The 22,652-nt window shown below is 43.6% G+C and overlaps 2 protein-coding genes across 8 annotated transcripts in view; one reads left to right on the forward strand and one right to left on the reverse strand.

The window, feature by feature from the left end:
* The window catches only part of LOC110983756 (neurobeachin-like), a 176,896-nt gene that overhangs the window by 115,177 nt on the left and 39,067 nt on the right, over nt 1-22,652 (forward strand). The window lies entirely within an intron of this gene.
* Nucleotides 12,369-17,462, reverse strand: LOC110983757 (protein mab-21-like 2). Its single transcript, XM_022243294.2, has one exon. It carries the CDS (start codon nt 16,949-16,951, stop codon nt 15,869-15,871), a length of 1,083 nt encoding a protein of 360 aa, XP_022098986.1. The 5' UTR covers nt 16,952-17,462; the 3' UTR covers nt 12,369-15,868.

Below are 22,652 nucleotides of genomic sequence, written 5' to 3' on the forward strand. Positions count from 1 at the left end.
TGACGTGCCAGCTTTGACGTGCTCTCTCACGGGGGGTGATTCCAAGTGGGGGTACGCTCGGCTTCCTATGGAATGCTAACGTCTTGCAGGTATGGCCATGTGGCTTGGTACCCCTGACAAAAACACCAGACCCGCTTTGTGATGGTGTACACTGATCAGGCGGGTGTAACACTGCTCTGGCACGGGCCGGGCCAACTTCCGTTGATTAGGCTAGAGACACCTTTTATGGATGGTTGTGTTTGTAGGTCTATGGTTTGACAATGGTACTATGGGTGCGTGTGTGTGCACAACATGATGCTGTGAACACGCTTCCACCTGATTGGTGCCACGTGTATATTGCCGCCTTGATACAAGCTGTGTGCCTGTATGGCTTCTCAATTATAACTCTGAATTTCTTTATTGGTATCTCTGGTTAGTGTCATGGTTTTCACATTATGTAAAGGACAGGGATATCATACCATAAGTCTTGTTCTCCAGGTGATGGCGAAATGATCTTCATCCGCAATCATAAGACAGCTGTGATTGGCGTCACAATTCCCTTGTATTTGTGTATTCAGCCGTCTGTAATGACTCTTCTATGTTCAATTGTTCATTGGTTTACAAATGTCTGTGTTCTGAACAGCAAACCGTAAGTTGGAAACAGGAAATCACAGTTTACAACGAAATCTCTTGCAATTTTTGCATATTTTGTCGGTTTCCGCTGGCCTTAAAGAGTATTTTGAACACTCAGACTATTGGTCTTTTCTTCTGTTTGTTGTTCGTTTTGCTTCAAAGCAGGAGGGTCTACATGTACTTCACTTCATGTAAAATCAACTATATACGTTCATTGTTGAATTCCAGCCGATATCCTCACTAGCCATAGTTGTGACAGAGCTGAGTTGGAATGGCAGAGAGCGCCCTCAATTGGTACATGTAAACTGAATTTTACATGTTCACGCCTCGCACTTGTAAGCGTGTACTTTTGTACTGACGTGGTATCGAACATGCGCCCAGCAAGACAGCATTAAAATGAGCGCCTCCAAATACACGACCAACATCTCCCGCCATTGTGTAAACCAGTAATTATATCGCAGGTCCAGTGTCTTTGTGTTTATTGTAGGTCATTGCCACGGGAACCCTCCAAGCAGTAAACGCAGTCTGTGCCCTTACCGTCCATGTTAGATTTCGGCTCGCGCGCTCAGTGATTATGTATGTAATGTATTTACACTGCGCTCTGTGTACAAGTTGTTTAACGGGCAGCAGACGGTGGATGCCCTTGGCCAGACAACAGCTGTTATCCCGGACAATTAGCACGAGTTTTAGAGGGTAAGGCCAAGATTTCCGCCGGGCATATCCACGAGCTGACGAGAAAGCAGCAACCAAGTCTTTCGCCAAAATTAAGCCCGGGTGTTGCTCTCTGATCTTATCATTTAATTACTGTTGGAAAATAAGATGCCGCGTGTTAAAATTGAATGCGTTCGTTAATTCCCAAACTCCAAAATATTTAATGGCACCGTCTCCAATTTCGTCCCCACTGCATCATATTGATTTTTTTGTTTTTCTTTGGTCACAAAACATTCTTATTAAATTCCAGACCGTTCATGAAAATGGAATTCCTTAAACATTTCTGATTTCGTTTCGGTATCATTCATTTCTACTCACAGCATTATTGTCTACCTTGTCTCTTGTACTGATAAACCTCACCTTATTCCCTTGAGATGTAGACTGCAGGTAAACAAACAGCGTGCCTAGTAACGAGTTGAACTTAATTTACCCACCAAATCTCTTCCCTGCGTGAAACCGAACAGCCCCCGTGCTCGACGGTAAACAACTTTACCTTACACACAGCCCACAATTACCAGATTTGATGAAATGTAACAATGAAGCAGATGGAAGTGAGCCCAGGGGGTTGTAAATATAATGTGAAGATTGTGATATCTCTTGTCGTCTTGTAAATCAATGTTATGTTTGGTTTTTCTTACATAAATGGCTTTCCATAACTCAAACGAATATCGAGGATTTGCTTCTCGCTTCTTATTTTTAAACTGTGATATTTTGTAATGGGGCCCAGAAAATGCATGGGCTGTTGTCGTACATAAAAAGTTATAGGAGCCGATTTCCATGAGGGTCCATCCTGTGAGGAAATGGCACTCACTTTTTGTTGGTGGTCAGTTCAGATTGTCTGAGAACAGTGTAGTATCACTGCATGGTACAATTTACCTAGATGTAATGGTCACTCGTATAAAGTGTGGCCACTTGGCTTGGAGGGATTCTGAGGTTATCCTGGGTCTTAATTGTCCACCTGAGCACGACACCGCCAAAACGGGGTATGTTCAAACAAGGGGAGTGACATGACAACGACCCACTTCCCTGGTATTGGGGGCTCATGATTGGAGGGTGGTGATTCATCAGTGTACAATTCCACACCGGGATTCACAGCACATCGTCCACGAGTCATTCACCAGGACCTAATGGAACGGCGCGCCGAGAGAGGCCCGGGGTGATGATAGGTACGGCACCCGGCTGGTGTGTTAAGCCCCTAACACAACACGACCCACCCAGCGCTATCATCACTCGCTGCGATACCTATACCCTCCTTTTTTTTTACCCCCGCCAATGCTACGCCGCGCCGCGTCTTGCAGGAAATTCACAGTTTGTACACAGGCTAATGCGGCATTTCCCCCTGAACACTCCTGAGAATTCTCTTAACCCTTGCCGCGGTGGTTGGACTGCAGCAGACTTTTTTTCTCTCTCTCCCTCCCCCTTATTTTTCTTACCCGGCCCCTAAATGGCAAGCCTGCACGATCATGTGCCAGTGATGACTTGCGAAAAGTCCAAGCTTTCCTGAGCTACTTGTGAACTTGCTCAGTATTTGGTTGGCTGTGGTCAGCCGAAATAAATACTTCCACTCCAGCGCTGAAACAGGTTCCCCTTTCTGAAATATCATGTCAGCTATTATGTACTGAATTTTTTTTATAGGTGAAAAACCAAGTACATGTACTAGCAGGTTCGCTTTTTTATCGCTCAGCAGAAAGGAACCGGGAACTATAGGCATGAAAATCGCATGACATCTTGGTTGGTATCGTGTATTGAGTCCACAACTCTTGCGTGTTTCTGGCACAACTCCTGGTTCGTATTTCATGTGTTTGTGAACGGTTCTGTCGTCACATTTTGGACCAACAAAAACAAGTTAAACGACGGACTGAGCTGAAGCAAAGGTTGGACGAATACACAAAACCTGAGATGTACATGTACATGGATATTAGGCTGCGATTTGCTCGGATTCGTTACTCTTGCCTTTATTGCCCCATGCAATCGAGTAATTGTGTAGTTAACAACTTAAACATTGGTTATTCATTTCCATGTAACTGACACTTTTTCATTTATTATGAACCACATATTTTATCGAGTGACAAATGGAGCTGTTAAAAGTTTAATCTTGCCAACCAACGAGTTTTGAAAACCTCGTGCTTGAGTGTACCATGTGACTCAGCAGTAACCCGCGCAGCTAGGCCGCTTCATCCCAATTTGTTCCCGAAATCCAAGCGCTGTGCCTGGCAGTCAGATGGCTCGTTAGATGTCTCGCTCATTAATTGGCCAGTCGGCAACTCTGTAACCTCTAACAGTATAGCCGTCCCTCCCCACCCCTGGCCCAACACCACCGCAGTAAACCCACTTAATACCGCCCTAAGACCGGTGAAAAGACCAAGGGGGATTGGGCGGTTCGGCCCCTAAGCCTCGCCAGAGCAAATATCCCGTTACATTAGTTTGCCGGGAGTAGCACCGGCTTTTCTCATCAGATTCACCCCTTCCTTTATAAACAAGTTCCTGTTTTAACGATCCTTACTTTCAGTTTGCCTTCCCTCAACGTAAGCCCCCCAAAAGCCGCCAAATTTATGTGCATTTTTCTCTGCAAAGCTGAGGACCGTAGAAGCGTAGGCCTTTATTAAATAACCTGTCTATGGGGTATCTTGCACTCTGTTCATGTGCAAACTGTTCCAGCTAGTGTGTTAGTGCAACATGCACAAATTTTACCATAAAGGAAGCATTGGCGGGCCACCGAGGCTTGTTATGACCATATAGCTCCATGTAATGACCAAACCATGTACATGTACATGTATGCGAAGCAGCCGAAGTCATGTGTGTAGTTAGTAGTTGGGGGTGCATTTAGCGCCCTCTGAAGCCTTCGCTGAGGGATTGCCTCTCTGCAACGGGTTGTCCTGTGGAAAGTTCAGTTGACCGTTATTTGCTCAAAAGTAGCAAAAGCCATAAGATGAAAAGGCATTTTAAGTTCCTAAACGTCGACATTTTTACAATGAGGTCATATAAACCAAATGTAGTGTCTGATGCAACGACTGTAAGCTTTGGGATGAGCAAGGAAAGGATACTTTTTTGATGTGCTGAAAACCTTCATTTTATATTTATAAACCGTTCCTTTCTCCAGTGATCTAAACTGCTTGTATATGTACGGACCGTTGGTGCCTATGTTTCGGGAAATTGATCGCAACATTGCGTTTCCGTTTTCCAAATGGCATTCACTGAAACTTTCATCATGAAAAAAGCTTCGTGGTGTAAATTAGGGGGAGGGAGTTGATGGGAAGGTTTCTGAACTAACTAAGTTTCCGAACTACAACTTTCTCTGTACCCAGCGAGTGACGTCACTCTGTTGGCTTTATGTCATGCATGTTGAATCTAGCGCGTTACCGTTTCCTGTCTCGTTTAGTTATAAAATATTGCCCAAGTTAGTTTTGATATTGTGACTAAACAGTTGTTTTTGTTTTGTTATAAATTAAACTGATCATTGGGAAAAAAGTCAATCTTGAGGGTTGCAGGCATTGGAACGATGATCTGCTTCGATTTAGCATGGTCGCACACGATGACGTCTTATCATGGAGTAATAACTCCATGGTCTTATAACCGGGGTGCGTCGTATGTGCAAACATCATACGTGATTACTGTTGCTCCATTTCGAATCATACAATGTTTTGAGACTTAAAATGAGCCAATTGTGCAATTTACGCACGTCCCAAGAATCCATGTGTGTGTTCCACGGGGAGTAAGCCCATACGTTCTCACTATGCAGAACCGAACAGCGACATCACCGCGTGCGTGATACGATGACAGCATAAAGCCAATTAACCTGTGCGTGCCATTCAATTTGTGAAATGTGCAGGCCATTAATCTTATACGCTGAAATGATATCCGGAAATATTGTCTCAAAATCACCTACTTTGGAGCGGTTTGTGAATGGACTGGCTCAGCATTGCAGGAACTTGAAAAAGGATATTTTATTGATAGAACTGCTCTAGTATTGTGCGAGTACATTCAAATTTCATGGCGAATATAAATAACTCCGCTTCTTTTGCTGTAAAATTAAATTTTGTACCGAACTCACTTATTGCTCACAATAATTTGCCGGTACATTATTGTATTATTTATTAGCTGATTTTTTTTCAGAATTACCTTCTCCTTTGAAATTTTGAAGGTCAGCTCACGAAAAATTGAGTGGAATGTTGAAAAATAAAGGTCGAATGAATGACTGCCCCCTATTATTTTGAAGTGCCATAAATATCTCGTAATTCTTCTTTGTGTCAAGACCATAGCCATGCGTTATTGCCCCGTAACCAGCTTTTATAGTTCCACAACCCTGAGCCAGAAGGGAACACCTACATTATTTCCCTTCATCGTCAGTCAATTCATGTTAATCTGATGTTTTAAGACGCCATAATGTCCAGCGTCAAGGCTCATTAGGGACGGATCCCTTCCAACTTGAAGGAGCTTAGCATATTACGTTGTCCCGGAACTTCTGATTAACCCTCTCGGTCAGCCCGTTTTCTTGGCCGCCTGGTCTGTCAAGTGAACAGAGCCGGGCGTGTGGTTGAGGTTGGCACGTGCGCGCTCCTCTCATGAAATCATGAAGGAATATTCCTCCGTGGTCTAACCTAGCGAAACCTGGTACTTCACCAATTATCATGGGCATTATGGGGCAGCAATTTCATGTTAAGGCGAGATTTAAGCTATCCAATTCGCAATCTTGGAAGTTCTGTCTCGCAAGTTTCCAATAGCATAAATGATAATTTTTTCATCAAGAACTGTAGTTAAAAAACATTTCAACTGTCTTTTTTTCTTTATCCTTTTCGTTTTATCAGACCTACATGAAACGCTGAGTGCAAGGAGGGTTTTGGATTTCTGAAAGCATGGTTTTCTGCAGTAAATGGAATTTCATTTCTATCATGGCGACGATTGTTGCAACATTTTGGAGTCGCGTCAAAAATGAGAATTTTTTTCTTACGTGCATCCTTTTCGACGTAGTACCAGGGTAATTGTTAATCCCCTTTTCCAGAAACGTGCCTGTGCATCAGTCGGACCTAATACTGAATGCATCACGTCCACAGCAAGGCCTGCGTTACAATTTGGATCAAAGCATATTTCAAGGCCTCCGCATATTCGAATGTAGGCCTGTGTCTAATACTGTGTCGTTGATACTTTTGTCAGTAGCACACTGCTTTCAGTTTGAGGTATTTTTGCTGGGGTGCGTGAATGTTCTGCATTGCAATGCGTTTTCAGCATGTTGTGTTTGGATTCACATAGTCTATTCCTCAACTGCTGGTGGACTGTTTCTCGACAGTTTCCTGTGTACAGTTTTCAGTCAAGGTGGTCCTGCATAAAGAATCAACCAAAATTGTAAGATTTTCTCCAAAATATCCCAGGTGCATCCGTACCACCACAATAATTACAGTCTCGGAACTCACCTTTTTATTTTGTTGCCTGTGCTTGCTGGTGGCGAAGGTGTCTCATTTGTTTGTCTAGTTGCTATTTTATGTGTTTTTTTTATTTTTTCATTTCAACTTGGAAATGATTTTTGTAAGGTCAACATAACTCGTTTACTGCCGGGAAACTTTACTGTCGACTTTCTCGTCACAGAGTTGTGAGCCGACTTGTTGATATCAATCGCTGACCCAGAATATCACAACAGACAGTCCATTTTTGAATGCAGTCAGAATCGGACTAGTGAATACAATACACCCACCTGAAATTTCAATTAAATATTTCATTATGAGCGTGCGTGCATCAATCATTGCCGGCTGCGGCCCCGGAGCCCAATTTTTCTTCCTTTTTGCGTCAGTCCCCACAATAGAAGTAACCAGTAAGCAGTCAGACTGCATGCAAATAGCAGGCTGCAAAAATGATATTCCTATCCCCCGGTATAAAAAGAAGAAATTCGTGTACTTGGCAGGTTAGGCAGGTTATGGATACTTTTTAAATGATTTGTCACAGTGTTCCCAAGAGCTACTGACGCCAGCCTCAGTTGCCTGTGTAGGGGACACGCACCAGCGCGCACACCTCATATGCACAATGACACACTCCATGCGACCGCGGTATGCCTATCATAAACCTCCAACAGTTTTGCCCAGCCAGCTAGCTAGCATTCACTCGAGTCCCTATCACTTTTGTTCTTCCTCTTAAGAAACCAATGCCATATTCTTTTGTGTACCGAGTTCAGTATCCTGTGAATGGTGTTCATTTTTAACTCCAAGGTTACCCCTTTTTTTCTGTCTATATTTCAATACATTTGCTCCGTGTTGTCTTTTTGTTGCCCGGATTTTGTAACACGTGTCAAACGCAGATGCGACTCGATTCGTGATTTTTGGAGGGTGAGAGTTGTTGATGACTTCTCTCGTAGTTTTTGTCAGTTTTCAGGTCGTGTCCTGTCGGTCAACTCTGGCTTTGGTGTCCCTGAACAAGATTGGAATCGAACAAAACATGATTGTCCTGAGTTGTGAAAATGGATCTCAACATGCTTCAGTTTTGGCAGCTATGGTGGTTGAGGGAACCTGCAGATAGTTCTCGCAAACATCCAATCAAGCGAAGTTGCCGCAAAGTGTTAGAGATGTTGACATCTCTAAGCAACCAGTAATTTAGCTGTTGTGTATTTCGTGTGAAATTTACTGGGACTTTTTTGTGCTGTGAACACGGACTTGTGCAGTTATTTACGCGTTTTCTCTCGACAGCTACCCATTCGATTGTTATTTTGAATAACAATGAATTCGATTTATTTTCGGAAAACTATCCATTTTTAACCTTTCTACTCCGATATGTCGGGTTTCGGTGAGGCTGTCGTGGTATATATAGGAAATTCAATATTCAACAGATATGTTGTCGTTCGAGCGAGGTCTTAACTGGGCCATATAAATGTACATGTAGTTACTGGCTATGAATGCACGTGTGGAGTTGTTGCGATATGAACAAAGTTTGCCACCCAAAATCTAATTCCCAGTCGGGTTTTCTTAAGAGAATAATGCTTCGACCAAAGTTGATCAGGATTAGACCGTTTTCCATAGTCGGTTTCTTTGGCCTCAGAAGTCTGACTGTTCGCTCGATTTACCTGCAGCCTTGAATGGAAATACAGATTATATCTTTGCTGGTTTTTCCGTTAGTCTTTTTTTCGGGGGGGGGAGTCTCGGTGGTGGCCCATGTTGCGAGGCTATCAAAAGTGGCAATCTTCAGTTTCCCATTCAAAGGAATAAAGAATTCGTCGCCTTTGTATGTTTGTATTTTCTCCGACAATGCCGCATCTAGAATGCGTAAACGAATATGTTTTTAATACAGCCCGTATAAGGCTGTACCCACATTAATGGTCTGTTCCGAGTTGCCGTTTATTTTATAGCGTAGGCCTATACACACATTGCTTGTATTTTAGTTTACTTATTTCCAGAAAGTAAATTCCCACACGCCGTTCGCCGAAAAAGAATGGAAATTTAATATTATTCCATGAATAAATGTCAACAAATATCACCAGGCTGCTTTTTCGCGCATTTCAGAGAACGGAAAACTAAGGAAAAGTTGTTGATGGGACGCCGATGAATATGGTTTAGCAAAATTTATCACAAAAGTTAATCAATTTTTGAGCAACTTTGGCCATTTTAAAGAGAAAAAAGCAAACGATTGCATATATACTATCCGTATCTCTTTGTTCTGTGATGCATGCTTCATATTGAAAAGTTCAGGGGATGAACCGTTGTTCATCTCATGTCTGGAATCTTAGAGTCTCTTGGAACGCTTTTCAACTTCTTGACTGGAATGAAACTCTCCCGTTACTGGCATTGCACCTTGTTTCATTTTTCCAGCCGTCAGTTACAAGGGAAATGCCCGGCCATCAAAGTGTGGCCTGCATTAGCCGCGATCTTGTTCCGATAACCCGCTACCGTGTTCCCTGCCATGCAGTATTCATGTTCCCAATCATTTAGGATCAATTCTCCTGCCGGTTGCTATCCACAGTCCATCTGATGAATCACGAGCCAAGGTATAGCTGGACCGCGTACTCTGCAAGAGAAACTTGAGCAATTTCCTATGTAAAGCCCGCGACTGCTCCTTCCCCGCGTCTCCATTGAGGACAGTATTGTTCTAGCTATATAGGGTTATGTGAATTGCATATTTCGAGGATACCGTCGTGTTTCCCGACTTCTATCACTGGAGTTATTTTATGGGTCGGGGTCACATTTCAGTGTTATAGTTACTTTTGTTACAACAGCAGAAGGATTTTGTCAGCCTTTTGCATTGCACCAGTTTCATACGTGTCCTTGCTCCGTCATCGGCAAACCCCGTCAATAGTCTTTTTATACGTACAAACAAACCAATCAAAAAGTTGAAAAAAATAACAGAACCAAACAAAGCAAAACAAAAATAACCCCAAACCATACAGATGTCATTATGTAAGACAGGATGCTGTCTGATAGTGGAGAACAACATGTCCCAAATCTCCTGGGTTTTATGGTTACCCAGGAAACAAATGATTTAAGAAATGATGAATGGCTGCGATCATCTGCCTAGCGCGTTGAAATGTTTGTGCTCGCAACTTGGGCACACGTAATAAAAAACAAATTGTCGAAATACCAACGCTGTAAATTATCCCCAACTCTGGCAGGGCACTCTAAAGATAATTAAAATTTTCTCAGTTGTTTGAAAAAATATGCCGTCAATTTCAGGGCCCATATTTCATTTCATCCTCTTTTTGGAAGGGGTAATTAGGTTTCACCAAAGCTTTAAGAAACTGCTGGTGTAATTGCGTTGCATATTATGAATAATTATTATAATTAGTGCTGACTTAAATATTTCTATTTAAGTGGTACGCGCGTACTCGACTTCTTCATTGATGAATATTAATGAACAACACATGGGAGAAAGACATAGGAATTACATCCTATCAAAACCAAAATGCGTTTTGAATCAATTCAGTTGAAATGCCGCATTAACGTGGGTTTTATACCATATTTCCACTGCATACTCTTTTCAAATTCAGTTTCCCGAAATATCAAATGTTTTAATCATCAGAAAAGATCAATATAGTCCAAAGTAATGTTCTAAAGTTCTCCTGGATTACCGGTAGCTTGTCATAATTCTTTTAAGCATAGTGGATGTACTGTAAGTATCATGTTGCATATCAATAGGCCTATGCATCAATCGGTTTGTTTACCACGTGAATCCCCTCATTAGCCCCATTAACGTATATTTGCAACGGCCTTAGTTTATTAGTGCCAGGTAAGATGTGAATGGCAAGGTTGAATCGATGAAATCATGTAAACAACGAGAACAGAAAGGTTGAGGTCCAGATGCCATTACAGCTGAGGCGGGTATAGCTTTCAACTCGTGCTGGGCGGAACGGCCAACTGCTGCTCGTTGGCCGTGTGTCGTACTTGTACATGTGCATGTACCTTGCTCCCGTAACATACAACTGAAACGCTTGTCAGTCTCTGTAGGCCTACAGACATTTTGAGAACATGTAACTTGTCGAAGGTATTGTTTCTGTCTGGGCTTGGAAAACTCAAATCTTTTATTTCGATTTCAACCTAAGTGCACATTAAGTAACTTGTGAAAAGAAGTAGCGGGATTCCACTGCAATTTTAATTGTGCAAATATTAAAATAATACAGCTGGTGCTGTGGTTTCCCACCAGTAATCCTAAAGAGTATAAAGTTGATGTTTTCATTTGTCGCTCGCGACTTATCATAGAACAGTTCAATTATCCCATAGAACGGCTGAACTAGTTGCAAGCGTGACTTCGTCTATCTGTAACTCCAGCCACAACTATTCAAAAACGTTGAACGCTGAAGAATCCTGTGTCAATTCGGAAATACAAGACATGACGGTAAATTACGAAAATTTAACTGTTTATCTGTGTTTCATTGAGGGAAGATGTACAAGTTTGTCCTCATAAACACCCTAAGTGAAGCCTAACCCGGATCACTAACTTAAGCGACACCATGGCACTAGTGTCGATTAAGTTGGCGTAACCCATCTGGGAAAAAAGCCCTTGTTGTGGCGGTGACTTTACGGCCTCGCCCGCTTAACACAAACAGTGGAACCAGACGGACAAGAAACGGGCTCCTGTCATTGATAGCATGAACCACGCGCTGTTGCGTGCTGTGCGTGCCAGTTGCTCGACCGCCACCGTCGTATTCAAACATGTATCTCTGTCTGCAAAAAGTGGGTAAAAAGTAAAAAAAAAAACAAGACCAAATACCTCATGCAGGAGTGTGAGAATTCAGCATTTCAGATGATTTCTGCTTTTTGTGCTTAGTTTTTTTACTAATAATTTCAGCTTTTTTGTACAACTACTTTGTACAGTACATGTATTATGGGATCTTTTAAATTTCAGCGTTTTGCTAGCTGTTTTAGCTTTACAGTATATTGCCACTCACATCCCCGCTCATGAAATGTTGTTGCCCATTAATCCAGGGCAGAATGGGACATTTTCCTGTGCCTTTTTTTTCTTCGTGCTTTGTTGGGGCATCTGGACAAATAATTGTCCACTGCTCACGTGGTTTATAACGATGACGTGGCAAAATCGAACTCTGATAGTTCGACCATCCTAAGTTGTGCACAACTGACCGAGGCGATTTTCATTGCTGGTATTCTCAGATTACACGCTGGACTCAATTTTATTTCATGTTTGTTAAATTGTTAGTTATTTCTCCACTTTCATACACATAACGCACTGTTGTGCGATGAATTCGGATCTAGTAGCAGACCTAGAAAGATGTGTACATAATGATATTGGCTTTTGCAATCAGAAAGTAACTCTATATACGCATGCATGTAGAACGATCGTCGCTTCATCAGAGCCAGTAAACTTAGCATTCAAAGATTATATGTTTTAAAAAGTTTTTGCAACACAATAGCCTTGATTCATATAACTCTGGATGTTCTTCCACTAACTTCTTAAAGCATTAACAAATTGTCTGGGCAAATTGTGCTAGCTTTGTTCTTAAACATTTTAAACTTAGTAGTTTATGGAAGACACTTTTATGTTGTAATTATACGAAAAGGTAACATTTTACAACAGTACTACACCACAAAACCAAAGCAGAAAAAAACATGATATCGTCGCCATTTTGTTCTTACACTGTTGCTGAGTTTTATTTCAGAACGCCCTCTCGGCTTCTCTGAAAACATCAAAATCATCTTCACAAATCTTCAACATACAATAATATCGTGTTAAGCTGCTATTTATATCCTAGTCACCATGGCATCCATACTCCAATACATCAATTTGCTTTCGTTAGCTACAGATTGGTTCCTTAAAAAATATCACCCCAAAATGTGTGCAGTATTATAAAGTACTGCACTGCCTACTGCAGATATGCGTAGACGTTGAGCACATTTCTCGAATGCATCCCTTTTAGTAGTAGATCCGCATAAAGCGACGTTCACGAAATGCTGATGGTTAACAAATTGAAAAAACAATGTCCAAAGTTGCAAGACGTCCATCAAGATGCGTTTAAAACCATTACGTTTATACACACGAACCATGCGAACGCGGACTGCAAATAAATTACCAAGACCTCAGCTAAATACTATTACAAATGTAATTCGATTTCCAGATCCACACAAGCTAACAGAAAGCGTGTTAAAACTCGAACCTTTGCACAATCTGATCTTGAATATGACAAAACCTACAAATTTGTTCTGAAACTGATTCTTAACCCGTCGTGTTTGAATCCTTTATAGTGACCATTTCGAGTCTGAGTTTTGGCGATAACGCTCCCTTTCCATTACCATGCACACTGCGATAGCATATCTTTTACCACACACGGATCATGTTATGGACTCGGATGAATTAAAGTCAGACCTTGTTTTTAAAATGCCAACAAGAATCATACAGTCAGCCAATATGGGCATGTACGTTGTCGGGAAGCGTTTCTGCCAATCCACTCTGTAACTTTTGACCAGCTGTTCTCAGTTGGAATGAAGTACTTAAATGTGAAGACAAGAAAAGCAAAACTTTTACATGTACTGGTTTCCTTTTGGGGGAGAGTATTAAATGTACATGTTTTGAAGTTGATCGTTTCAGTGGTGTTCATGCTGTGCATGCGATTTTCCCATTCTTTGTGGAAACATTTCGAGCATGGCGGCCGTATTCGAAAATTCGGAGCTGAAATTATCCCGTCTTATCCAGATTTTGGCTCTCCATTGCGGAAATGGCCAAACTCCGTGTATAAACTTCATTTGTTCCGATACAGTCATCTGCAAATTATGTCAACATACGCTGCCCAAAGACAAGCATTATTAAAGCCCTGATACGAACGAGGATTATGGCATCAAACTTTTTAAGACTTGGTATTTAAGAAACATTAGTGAGGAAGTCTTCTGACACAATTTTTAAAAAAAGGGTGAAAAACAACAACAATTGGGGGTTGACACTTTTGGGACTACTTACAAATAGTGTTACAAGGACATCGTAGTTGGCATTCGATTATCTTTAGATTTGATTTTGTACGGCATTCTGTTCAGAAATTATTCTCCAAATCCATTAAGAGCAGGACTGAACGTAAAAGTCAACACAGTTCGTTTTCCTACCAAAATTAGGAAGCAGAAGGGTAGCAATGCATTGCTTCTCATATTAATTCCTACAGCAGAGGTATAGGCCCATCGCCAACATTCCATTAAGTTGTATTGGTATCAAATTCCCGAGTGGTTCTGGTTAAGGTTACAACCGTTTTTCTAGTTTGGCCGGTGAACTGGGCTGAATGTCGGTGTAGTGACAGCATGTGGGCGTGTATGACATGACATGCTACGGCAACTGTTTAGGCAGCCGACACGACATCTTTGTCAGTGTCATGGTTCAGCTACATTGCATGTAACATTATCAACACCCTACTTGCTACCCTAATACTTGCGCATATTTAATGCAACACTTTTACCGAGTATTACATGTCACTAATCGAAACTGGTCGTTAATTGTGTTGCTTTATAATGACGAATGTCTTACTTTCTAACAAGCGGTTGTAGAACAAGCCCAGTACGTTGCATTTTCCCCAAAATTATCACTTATGTAAGTTGTTTTAAAATACAAAACAAACTTAGCCTTTTTAGCGCTGTTTTGATTAGATTGACGCGAAAATGCTGATTGGGGGTTTGGCAAGTGTACATGCCTTTTGCTGATGTGTGGCAGACATTCTGAAACACGGGTTATTTTCACTAAAACTAACGTAACAGAGGAACATTATCATTGGCTTAAACCTGTTCAATGTTTACGCGTTTGGGTGCATGTGCTGTTCCTTTTTTGCAAGGTCAAGGCCACGGAAGGCTGAACGCGTGTAGTACTACACACTCAAGTACTGCCAGATATTCCACCGCGATCACTTACTACTAGTTATCCGATTTTTGCTACATCCTAGTCGCGACTTCCTGTGATTCAGTGGAGGGGCTGAACAAGGCAGCCCTCGCATCACAGTATTAATGGTCTAGGCGATACTTTGGTCGATTCAGGTTCGGAATGATCTGTTGTCTCTGATAGAGTAATCAAGTTTTCCTTTTCGTCTTACCAGTAGGCTCAGGTTTAATCTCATCATCGCCGATACTGAATCAGTACCAGACGGTCAGCCTTCCAACTTCGAACAAAACTATCGTGAACTTTTGACTGTTTTTTTTCTGAATGACGCAGTTTCACGGTGATCATTAAATTTAACTAAGATTTTTTTTATTGAAACTTCGAAATCATTGAAAATTTCTGGAGCAGGGATGTACAGTGACATAGATTGACCGTTAAGTGTTAGTCCATTGGAAGTGTAAATAATTCAGGAATATTACATCAAGGACGGACTAATTATGTCTTAAGTCTTTAATTGAGCTCCACTTTTTTGATTTTGTAACTATAGTTACTACCATCGCTTACTTATTCGTTACTTTCACAGTCAATAACTTATGCTTACATCAGACTGCAACGCAGATAATGCAAAAAACACGAAGTGGCTCAGCTATCATTACTACGTAATGCAGGAACATGAACATTCGGAGAAGTACGGTTTTCGACATTGACAACTTCAGTTTTGTTTCAAAAGGGGGACATTCGTGTCAAATTCTGAACAAATTTACATTTTGAGCATCAGTGTTTTTGCCAAACCTCAGACATCACACGTTCCCCCCGAACATGTATCGAAAGACTGGCACTACTACACTTACTAAACTTGTATCTGATTTTAATGTACTCACTGACAATCTATCCGCAGGAAATGTTTTGTGACATCTGATTCATTGTCTGTAAAACTCCGCTCCATTTGCGTCAAAAAACACTTTCGCTTCACAATTATACATAGAATCTAGTATACATCAGAATGTTTCAGAGTCTAGGACGTCTCATCACCGTAGTTTTGCAGAGTACGAGTCAACTGTTTGAAATTGAATCCTGGGTGTTGATCACTTTGCGCTCGGCAGTGTTCACCGCGTCTCCGCCGTCACAGCGTCCCCGTCTAACGCGTCGCTGCTCCGCGTCACTGTTTCTCTCTGCGCCCGGTCATGATTCGTTCCCGGGTGGCGGTGATGCTTGGTTTTTAGTGCACATTTTCCGTACTACCATTCACCTGTTCGCGGGTTTGGCATGGAGATTACGGTCATAGTTTTTCGAGACTCCGTGGGTTGGTCAGAATCTCTCGGGCTATTCTCCACGCCTGTTTGGCTGCAGTGTCCAACAAATGGTGCGGCTTGTTGCTGAAGAGGTCAAGTCCGTGGAGAAAGTAATGGGGACATCTGCGATTCTGTAGGCATGAAATGAGCTGCAAGAGAATACCATTGATGCGGTCGCCTAAGCACATCTCATCCCAGTCAATTTCACGGGGATGTTTCTCGCACTCGTATAGGAGTAGTGTCTTAAGATGGTAGTTCTTGACTGGCTGTCCCGTGCTCTCCAGGTGCTTGTCTCGCAGTGTTTTCAAGATGCTGAGGCATTTTCTTCTGACGCCACCCTGGAGCAGTTTGTTCTCGGCGTCTGTGAACGACAAAACCCATGCATCTCCCTCAGCTGAGGACTGTTTGCCAGCCTGGGACGGGCTCTCTTTGGACAGGAGATTGAATCCCTCGGTTTTCACCTCCGCAATGAGGCCGGGCACAGGCCAGGGGATATGTGGCAATGGCCAGTGTGCTGCACTGCGCGGCCAGATACCACTGCACTTGAACGCCGGAGTGATGAGCACGACGTAGCGCTCGCGTATTCTCAACTTTACCTCGGTGGTGTCTGGGATCATCTTGACAATGTCCCGGTACTTGCATTTGTCCACAGCCTGGGCCACCAAGGTCTGGAACCGGGAACGGATCTTCCTGGCCGACAGGTAGCCCGACGCTGTGATGAACTCCACCCAGAGGGACATGGAGCGCTTACGGCCGTCACTGAGCTTCAGCACTGCACAGCCGGGCACTGAGCCGTCGTCCACAAAGTTAAACACTCCCATTTGATTGAGGAACAACACCACTTCAAACTCGGTGGGCGAGATGACTTCCAACCCCTCAAACCTGCCTGTCTCTGTCTCGACCAAGGAGCTGATGAAGCGGGGCTCTTGCACTTCCACTTCCTTGAGGACATCGGTAACGATCTTGCACACCTCGCGAATGGTTTTGGAGATGCTGGCCTTCCGAGCGGCCACTCTCTCGTTGACATACCGATTGAGCTGGTAAAACAGTTTGGACTGCGCTGTCAACATGTTGATGGCTGGTTTGAGGAAACTACCTCGAGTTCGGAACCCAAACGAAGTCGGCACAAGTAGAGCCTCGTGTGTTATGGCATGCACCGCAAGGTGCTTGCTCGCGCTGAAGCTAAACCCGTCAAGTCTACAAGTTAGCTTTGCACGCTGTCAAAGACTGCACGCTGCACGGGGAGTTGGAAGTTTCAGGTCCAATCAGAGCAGCATCAAGACAGATGTGGTCGCTGTAGTCAACTTTTCTGTTTTACCTATCGTTCATTGAGCCCGTCACAATATCAGGCGGACCACATCGCATGGGCGGTCAGCTTGGACAGAATCTCGACGTAAACTATAGGAAGCAACCGCTGTGTTTATGTTTTTGAAGTCACGGCGTGAGGGTATCGCAGAGTGGTCATGTCATCGCAATTCCAGCAAAGCATGACCGTCACGTTGGTCGCCAACACTGTCATCGCAGCTATGAGCATGAGCGTGTGTATTACAGTGCACAGTGATAGCATACACGTATAGTACTCGGTGCTTGGCCGTGCGGTATGTGTATGCGGATGGCGTGGTGAATAGACCGCGATTGACCAATGACGTGCCTCGATATAGCAAACGTGCCAGCTTGGATCAGCCTCACCATGCACTTTGCATATTAGCAGGGCCGGCAATAGCCGTGCACCGCCCAGTATAGTGCTTGCTGGTCTGCTTTAACACCATGAATATCTTCTCTCTCTCTTCAGATTCGTGTCATGGTGTCACCATAGGCCTCAGTTTTGAGCTTAACTACTCTAGCTTAATCAAGTCACGCCCGTCCCAAAATCGTCCATGTTGAGCACGCTCTGTTACCAATTTATCTCATTGACATAAACATCTTGGTCTTTCTAAAAGACATGTTAACAGTAGGTGCACTAAACTCCAAATCCAGCAACCGGTGTTGAAAATACAGTGTGAGCGTAGGAGGTATTAGACAAGCTTCGGGGTTTTGAAGTCTAGGTAAAGTTGATCTAAGCTCTGAGTCGATGGCCGGACTGGTGTAAGAGTTCATTTTCATTGAAGTTTGCCTACGCCGTTAACCACAGAACAAAGTTTATGATTTGGTTTGATGCTAACGTACTGAATGAGAAATCTATTTTATTTCCTTTTTAATTTGTATTGTTGATTGCCAACTGGTACGGTACAGATGGTTTAGTGATGTGAAGTGAAGCGTTCCCTGTGTGCGTTCGATGATCGAAAAATGCTTTGGCAATAGAGGGCGCGCTGTCATTTAACACGAACCTGCCTAGTTACTTGTCTTGTACGTGATGGTTTGTGTCGGGGTCGTTGTCTGGGGGCGATGTATTCCCGACAATCTAGTCTACGCGTTCAGAAGATTTGAGCTTGAAAAAAATCATACATCGAACCTTTGTGGTATTTTGTTTTCACAAATGACTATCTGTTAAATGACCAATCTTTACGTCCGCCATCTTGTCAGGTCTCGATCTGGTGATGTGACGTGACTGCTTTGATATCGATACGGCACAGCCGACCACATTGTATCCGATCCCAGCGCGTCACTCTCGGGACCCTAACTCGGCACCGCGTTTATACCAAGTGAATTAAACAGCAAACCTACGGGCTATTTTATCAAGTTCGTAACCCCAGTCACCCATGACGTGACCTTATTCTATCGATTCGATTCTCTTTCTTTCTCGATCTTTGTTTCCCTGCATGCCAGCCCGTAGCATTCTCGGGTTCCGCTGGAGCTCAGCGATACCAAGGCAGGCCTTGCTTCCGTCTCCAAGCGAGCACTGACCCCAAAGGCAACCCGCTGATTAGGGGGTTTTCTTCGGGGTACATTTGGCAGTCTCGAAGAATGGGACATCGCGACCTCCTCACCTCGAACTGCTGGTCCTAATTCAGTGTAGAACGCTAAGAAATTCTCGAGACCATTTTGTGTGGGTGTGTGTGTGTGTGTGTTCAAGGGGGAAGTTTTCAGAGTCGAGTGTACTCCACAGACTTGTTCACAGTGAATACACTGACGGGGTTGTGTAACACGCCCGGGATACTCGGGTCGACAGGAATCAGTTAGCGTAGCAATCTGGAGTTCGTCAGCGGGGACCAACCCACCTAACCCCCGGTACCCAGTGTTTGTCGAGTTAATAGAGTGTACAGCTTTCCGGGGAGAAGCCCAAACTGGTTTCAAGCATTCCCGGGGGAGTGCTCCGTCCAAACAAGCCTTTCAAAACCACGGTCGGGGTATTTTCTTTTCCAACAGCAAAAGCCTGTTAATATCTGACACAGTCCAGCCTCCTGGTAGTATGATACTGAATGTTACAGTTTTCAGTCATATTTGTTTCTGTCTCAGTCTTCGACATGCCGTGAATTCCACCACGTTTTCATTGCAGCATGGTTGTACCACTAGTGACAACCCTCGAATCCTGCAACTTTAGTGGAAAATCACATTTAATCCATTTTTGTCACTCCAGAAAATTGTGTATGTCTTTGCTTGATCTCGTCGAAGTTGTAGCTGGCTAGCTTGGAGACGTGTCTTACAAGAAAATTGATCACTTAAGTGTTCAACCTTTTGAATCTGGGATGACAGGAATGATATGAAGAAACCAACCTAGAAAAGGGAATGGACACCTATACCCTAGATTTACGATCACTTGTGTTTATCTTCAGATGGTACTGTTCGTGCAGCAGCGATGACGGGTTAGGTATAACTAGTTTATTCAAGCTTTCACAATTCTTCATTGGACCTCGCATCGGTATATCACTGTTCCAGTTTGCTCGTTGTCGCTTGGGCTTGAAGTTTTCAAGAATGACGAAAAGTCTACGCTGTGAATGGTGATCATTAGTGAACAACAATCATCGATTTGGGCTTGTTTATCTGTAGTGATCCTACTTTAAATCCTGTCAGCTCCGTCGGCGTTAAAGCCTTCTCTTTGTTTGCAAGGTTGAGTGAGATGGTGCGCGTCGATGGCCCTTTTTTTCCCCGAACACTGCTCACTTTGCTCAAGGAGCATGGGTGTGTCTTTAATGGACGACGTCGTTTCTTCCAGTGGATAGTTCCATGCTGTTGGGTTATACACCAATGTAGCTCCATTCTGACATTGAGCAGAGACCTAGGCTGAAGTTGAGCTTGTGGTAGAGGCTATAGGTCACGTTGAAAACGAACGTGGAATCTCGCGAGATGTCTTTAGATAAACTTTATCATCGTGGTTTGCCAGTGGTTTCTCCTCATCTGTCACCGTTATTAATCAGTCATTATCGACGTCACTTTGTGTGACCAACTTAAACTAACAAAGAAATTAAATGACAGCCAAGTTACGTGGTACTGCTCGTTTGAGATGCCAAAATACCAGTCTAGGTAAGATTTTCACAAAGGAGAGTGATAAATAGAATTCCATTGAAAAAAACAGTACATGTATAATCACTTTCAGGCAGGTGTTTCATTGGCCTTAAAGCAAAATAAGACCCCTACAGGAGAAACTTGTCTGCAATCGTCGCTCTTTCGGCTGGTCATTTTTGAAGGCCCCCACGAGGCATCATTAACGCGATTAGGGCCGACCCAGCGGTGCGTCGGATCTCCGGCATCGGACCATGATTAGCCCGGCGACGCTGACCGTACATGGCGGGACAGCAGACGGCCGGGAATGCAGGGACAGAGGGGCTGAGAGACAAGGGTTGGTTGCATGGTAGCTAGTCTGGCGCGCGACTCATCATCGGCTTTTAATTGGTGCCCCACATTCCGGGGCTGGGTAAAATAGATCGGATCAAATTGGAGGGTCCGAACATTACACGTAGGGTGTTGAGTCACATTGGGAATATTGGAGGAGGTGGCACGGCACTGAAAATACTTGAAAGAGGAGATTGTGACGAGCGGAGTTTTTGAAATGGTCATTCATCTCAGCAAAACGGTACTTGTTAATTAAACAGTCATCCTCATTCGAAACTGCAAACGATTTCTGCAATGCAGGTTGCCTAAAAAACCGTAGACTCGAGTGTTCTGTACGCTAATAGGTCTAGTTGTACGCAGACTGAAAAGTAATCTTCGCAGATGAACTAATTTGGTTTTGAAATGGCAGAGGGTGTTGACTGTTATTTTAACCCTAACAACATTTCTGGCTTGATTGATATGAAGGCCCTGTGCGTATCGCCGGACCAATCTCTAACCTGTCTCGCCAGTAAAATAAACCAGTACCGGCGAGAACGACTACTTGCATTAGACGGCCCATTCTTCACAAATCACCGCGAAACTATGGGGGAACTCGCTCTGGGCCCCCCTCAGCCGTCCAGCCTTCCCCGGGAAAAATCGGTCTGAGGGACGGGAAGTAAAGGCCAAGCCGTCGGGTTCGATTTCCGCGGCGTGTCAGGACCAAGAACCGGGACTAAGCACGCCCGTCCGGGGCCGGCTGACGTGCGGAGGGGGACCCCCTGATCAGGCTGTCACACTCCTCCGCCGGTGTTCCGTTTCTGGTCTTGTACCCCCCTCCTGGTTGGGCGCGCGAGTGCCACGGAAGGGGTGACACGGTAGGTCCACGGTTTATCTAACACTGCACAGGTTTTCTGCTGAGACCCAGCTGCCGCTCTCGATAAAAATGTCAGCCCCTTCAACCATTTTGAAGATTATTGTTCGGGATTGTCCCGTCCGCTACCGATTCCTCGAGACGCTCTGGCATGACTATAAATGGCTTGTGGGCCGGCCCGATCCGAGGTCCCTTCAGATTTACGAAAACCTGACGAATTATTTTGTAACTCTGCTGTTGTTCGGCTGATGTGATAGGAAATCGCTAGGGACTTTGGATTGGGTAATGATGATTGAATATAGTTAATTTTCATGATAGCCCAGCTCTCATGATATGCTCGATAAGTCTTTGAAACTCTTGATAAGTTCACTCTCAATCTTGAGTAAGATCTTTCTTCTGTAGGGTCTGCATTCAGGCCAGGTTAAAAATAACACAGGCAAGAATTTGTCGAGCGCGGTAGGTGAACTTTCATAACAGCGCCTTCCTCGTAGAATAACAAACAAAAAATTAAATAGACTATAGTCCTTTGAAGATCGAGGGAAATTTCAACCAGCATTGAAGAAGCGAAGAAAATGTCATTGTTGTCAACAGAAATCGGGTTAGATTTTACGAAACGGCCTGTCTGACTTACATATTTTTAACTTAAGAAAACCTCGCCAGTAGCTATATTTCTGCACATCATTTCATCAGCAAGTTAATGTTGCAGGGAATTGTTTTGCACAATACGTGGAAGGACACAAAAAGGGTGCAGTGTGCATGTCCAAATGTCGTCTTTGCCTGTGAGCTTGCTATGAGCTTACCGCAGTTTTGCAAGGCCATTCGGAATTTTGCTTGATCCCTTTCAGCCAAGCACAGCAAATCCCCCTTGCTTCGTTTGCTAACCAATTTGCGCCATTTTCCTTCAACCCCCCCCCTATTTTAACCCCCTTCTACCTGGTCCCAAGGGGTTCGTCTCGCGCACAACTAACACTTTTGTTCCTACGCTGTGAAAAGAACTGATCACCCCGCCTTGAGTGTAGCCTACCCCCTTTCATGGGGTGGGAGTGAGCGGAACGAGCATTGAAAAGAAAGCAGTCCGGGCGAGTTGAGATCCGACCGAATTGTCAATCTGAAATCGACCTCAGGCGCTCCTTTCCAACATGGCGATCGACTCAAAGAATACAAAGATCAATATTGGGGAAGGAAATATAATACAGGTGAAATTCAGAGCA

The sequence above is a fragment of the Acanthaster planci genome, linkage group LG02 (assembly GCF_054643075.1).
Source record: "Acanthaster planci isolate LZ-2023a linkage group LG02, COTS_SCS, whole genome shotgun sequence".
Taxonomy (NCBI): domain Eukaryota; kingdom Metazoa; phylum Echinodermata; class Asteroidea; order Valvatida; family Acanthasteridae; genus Acanthaster; species Acanthaster planci.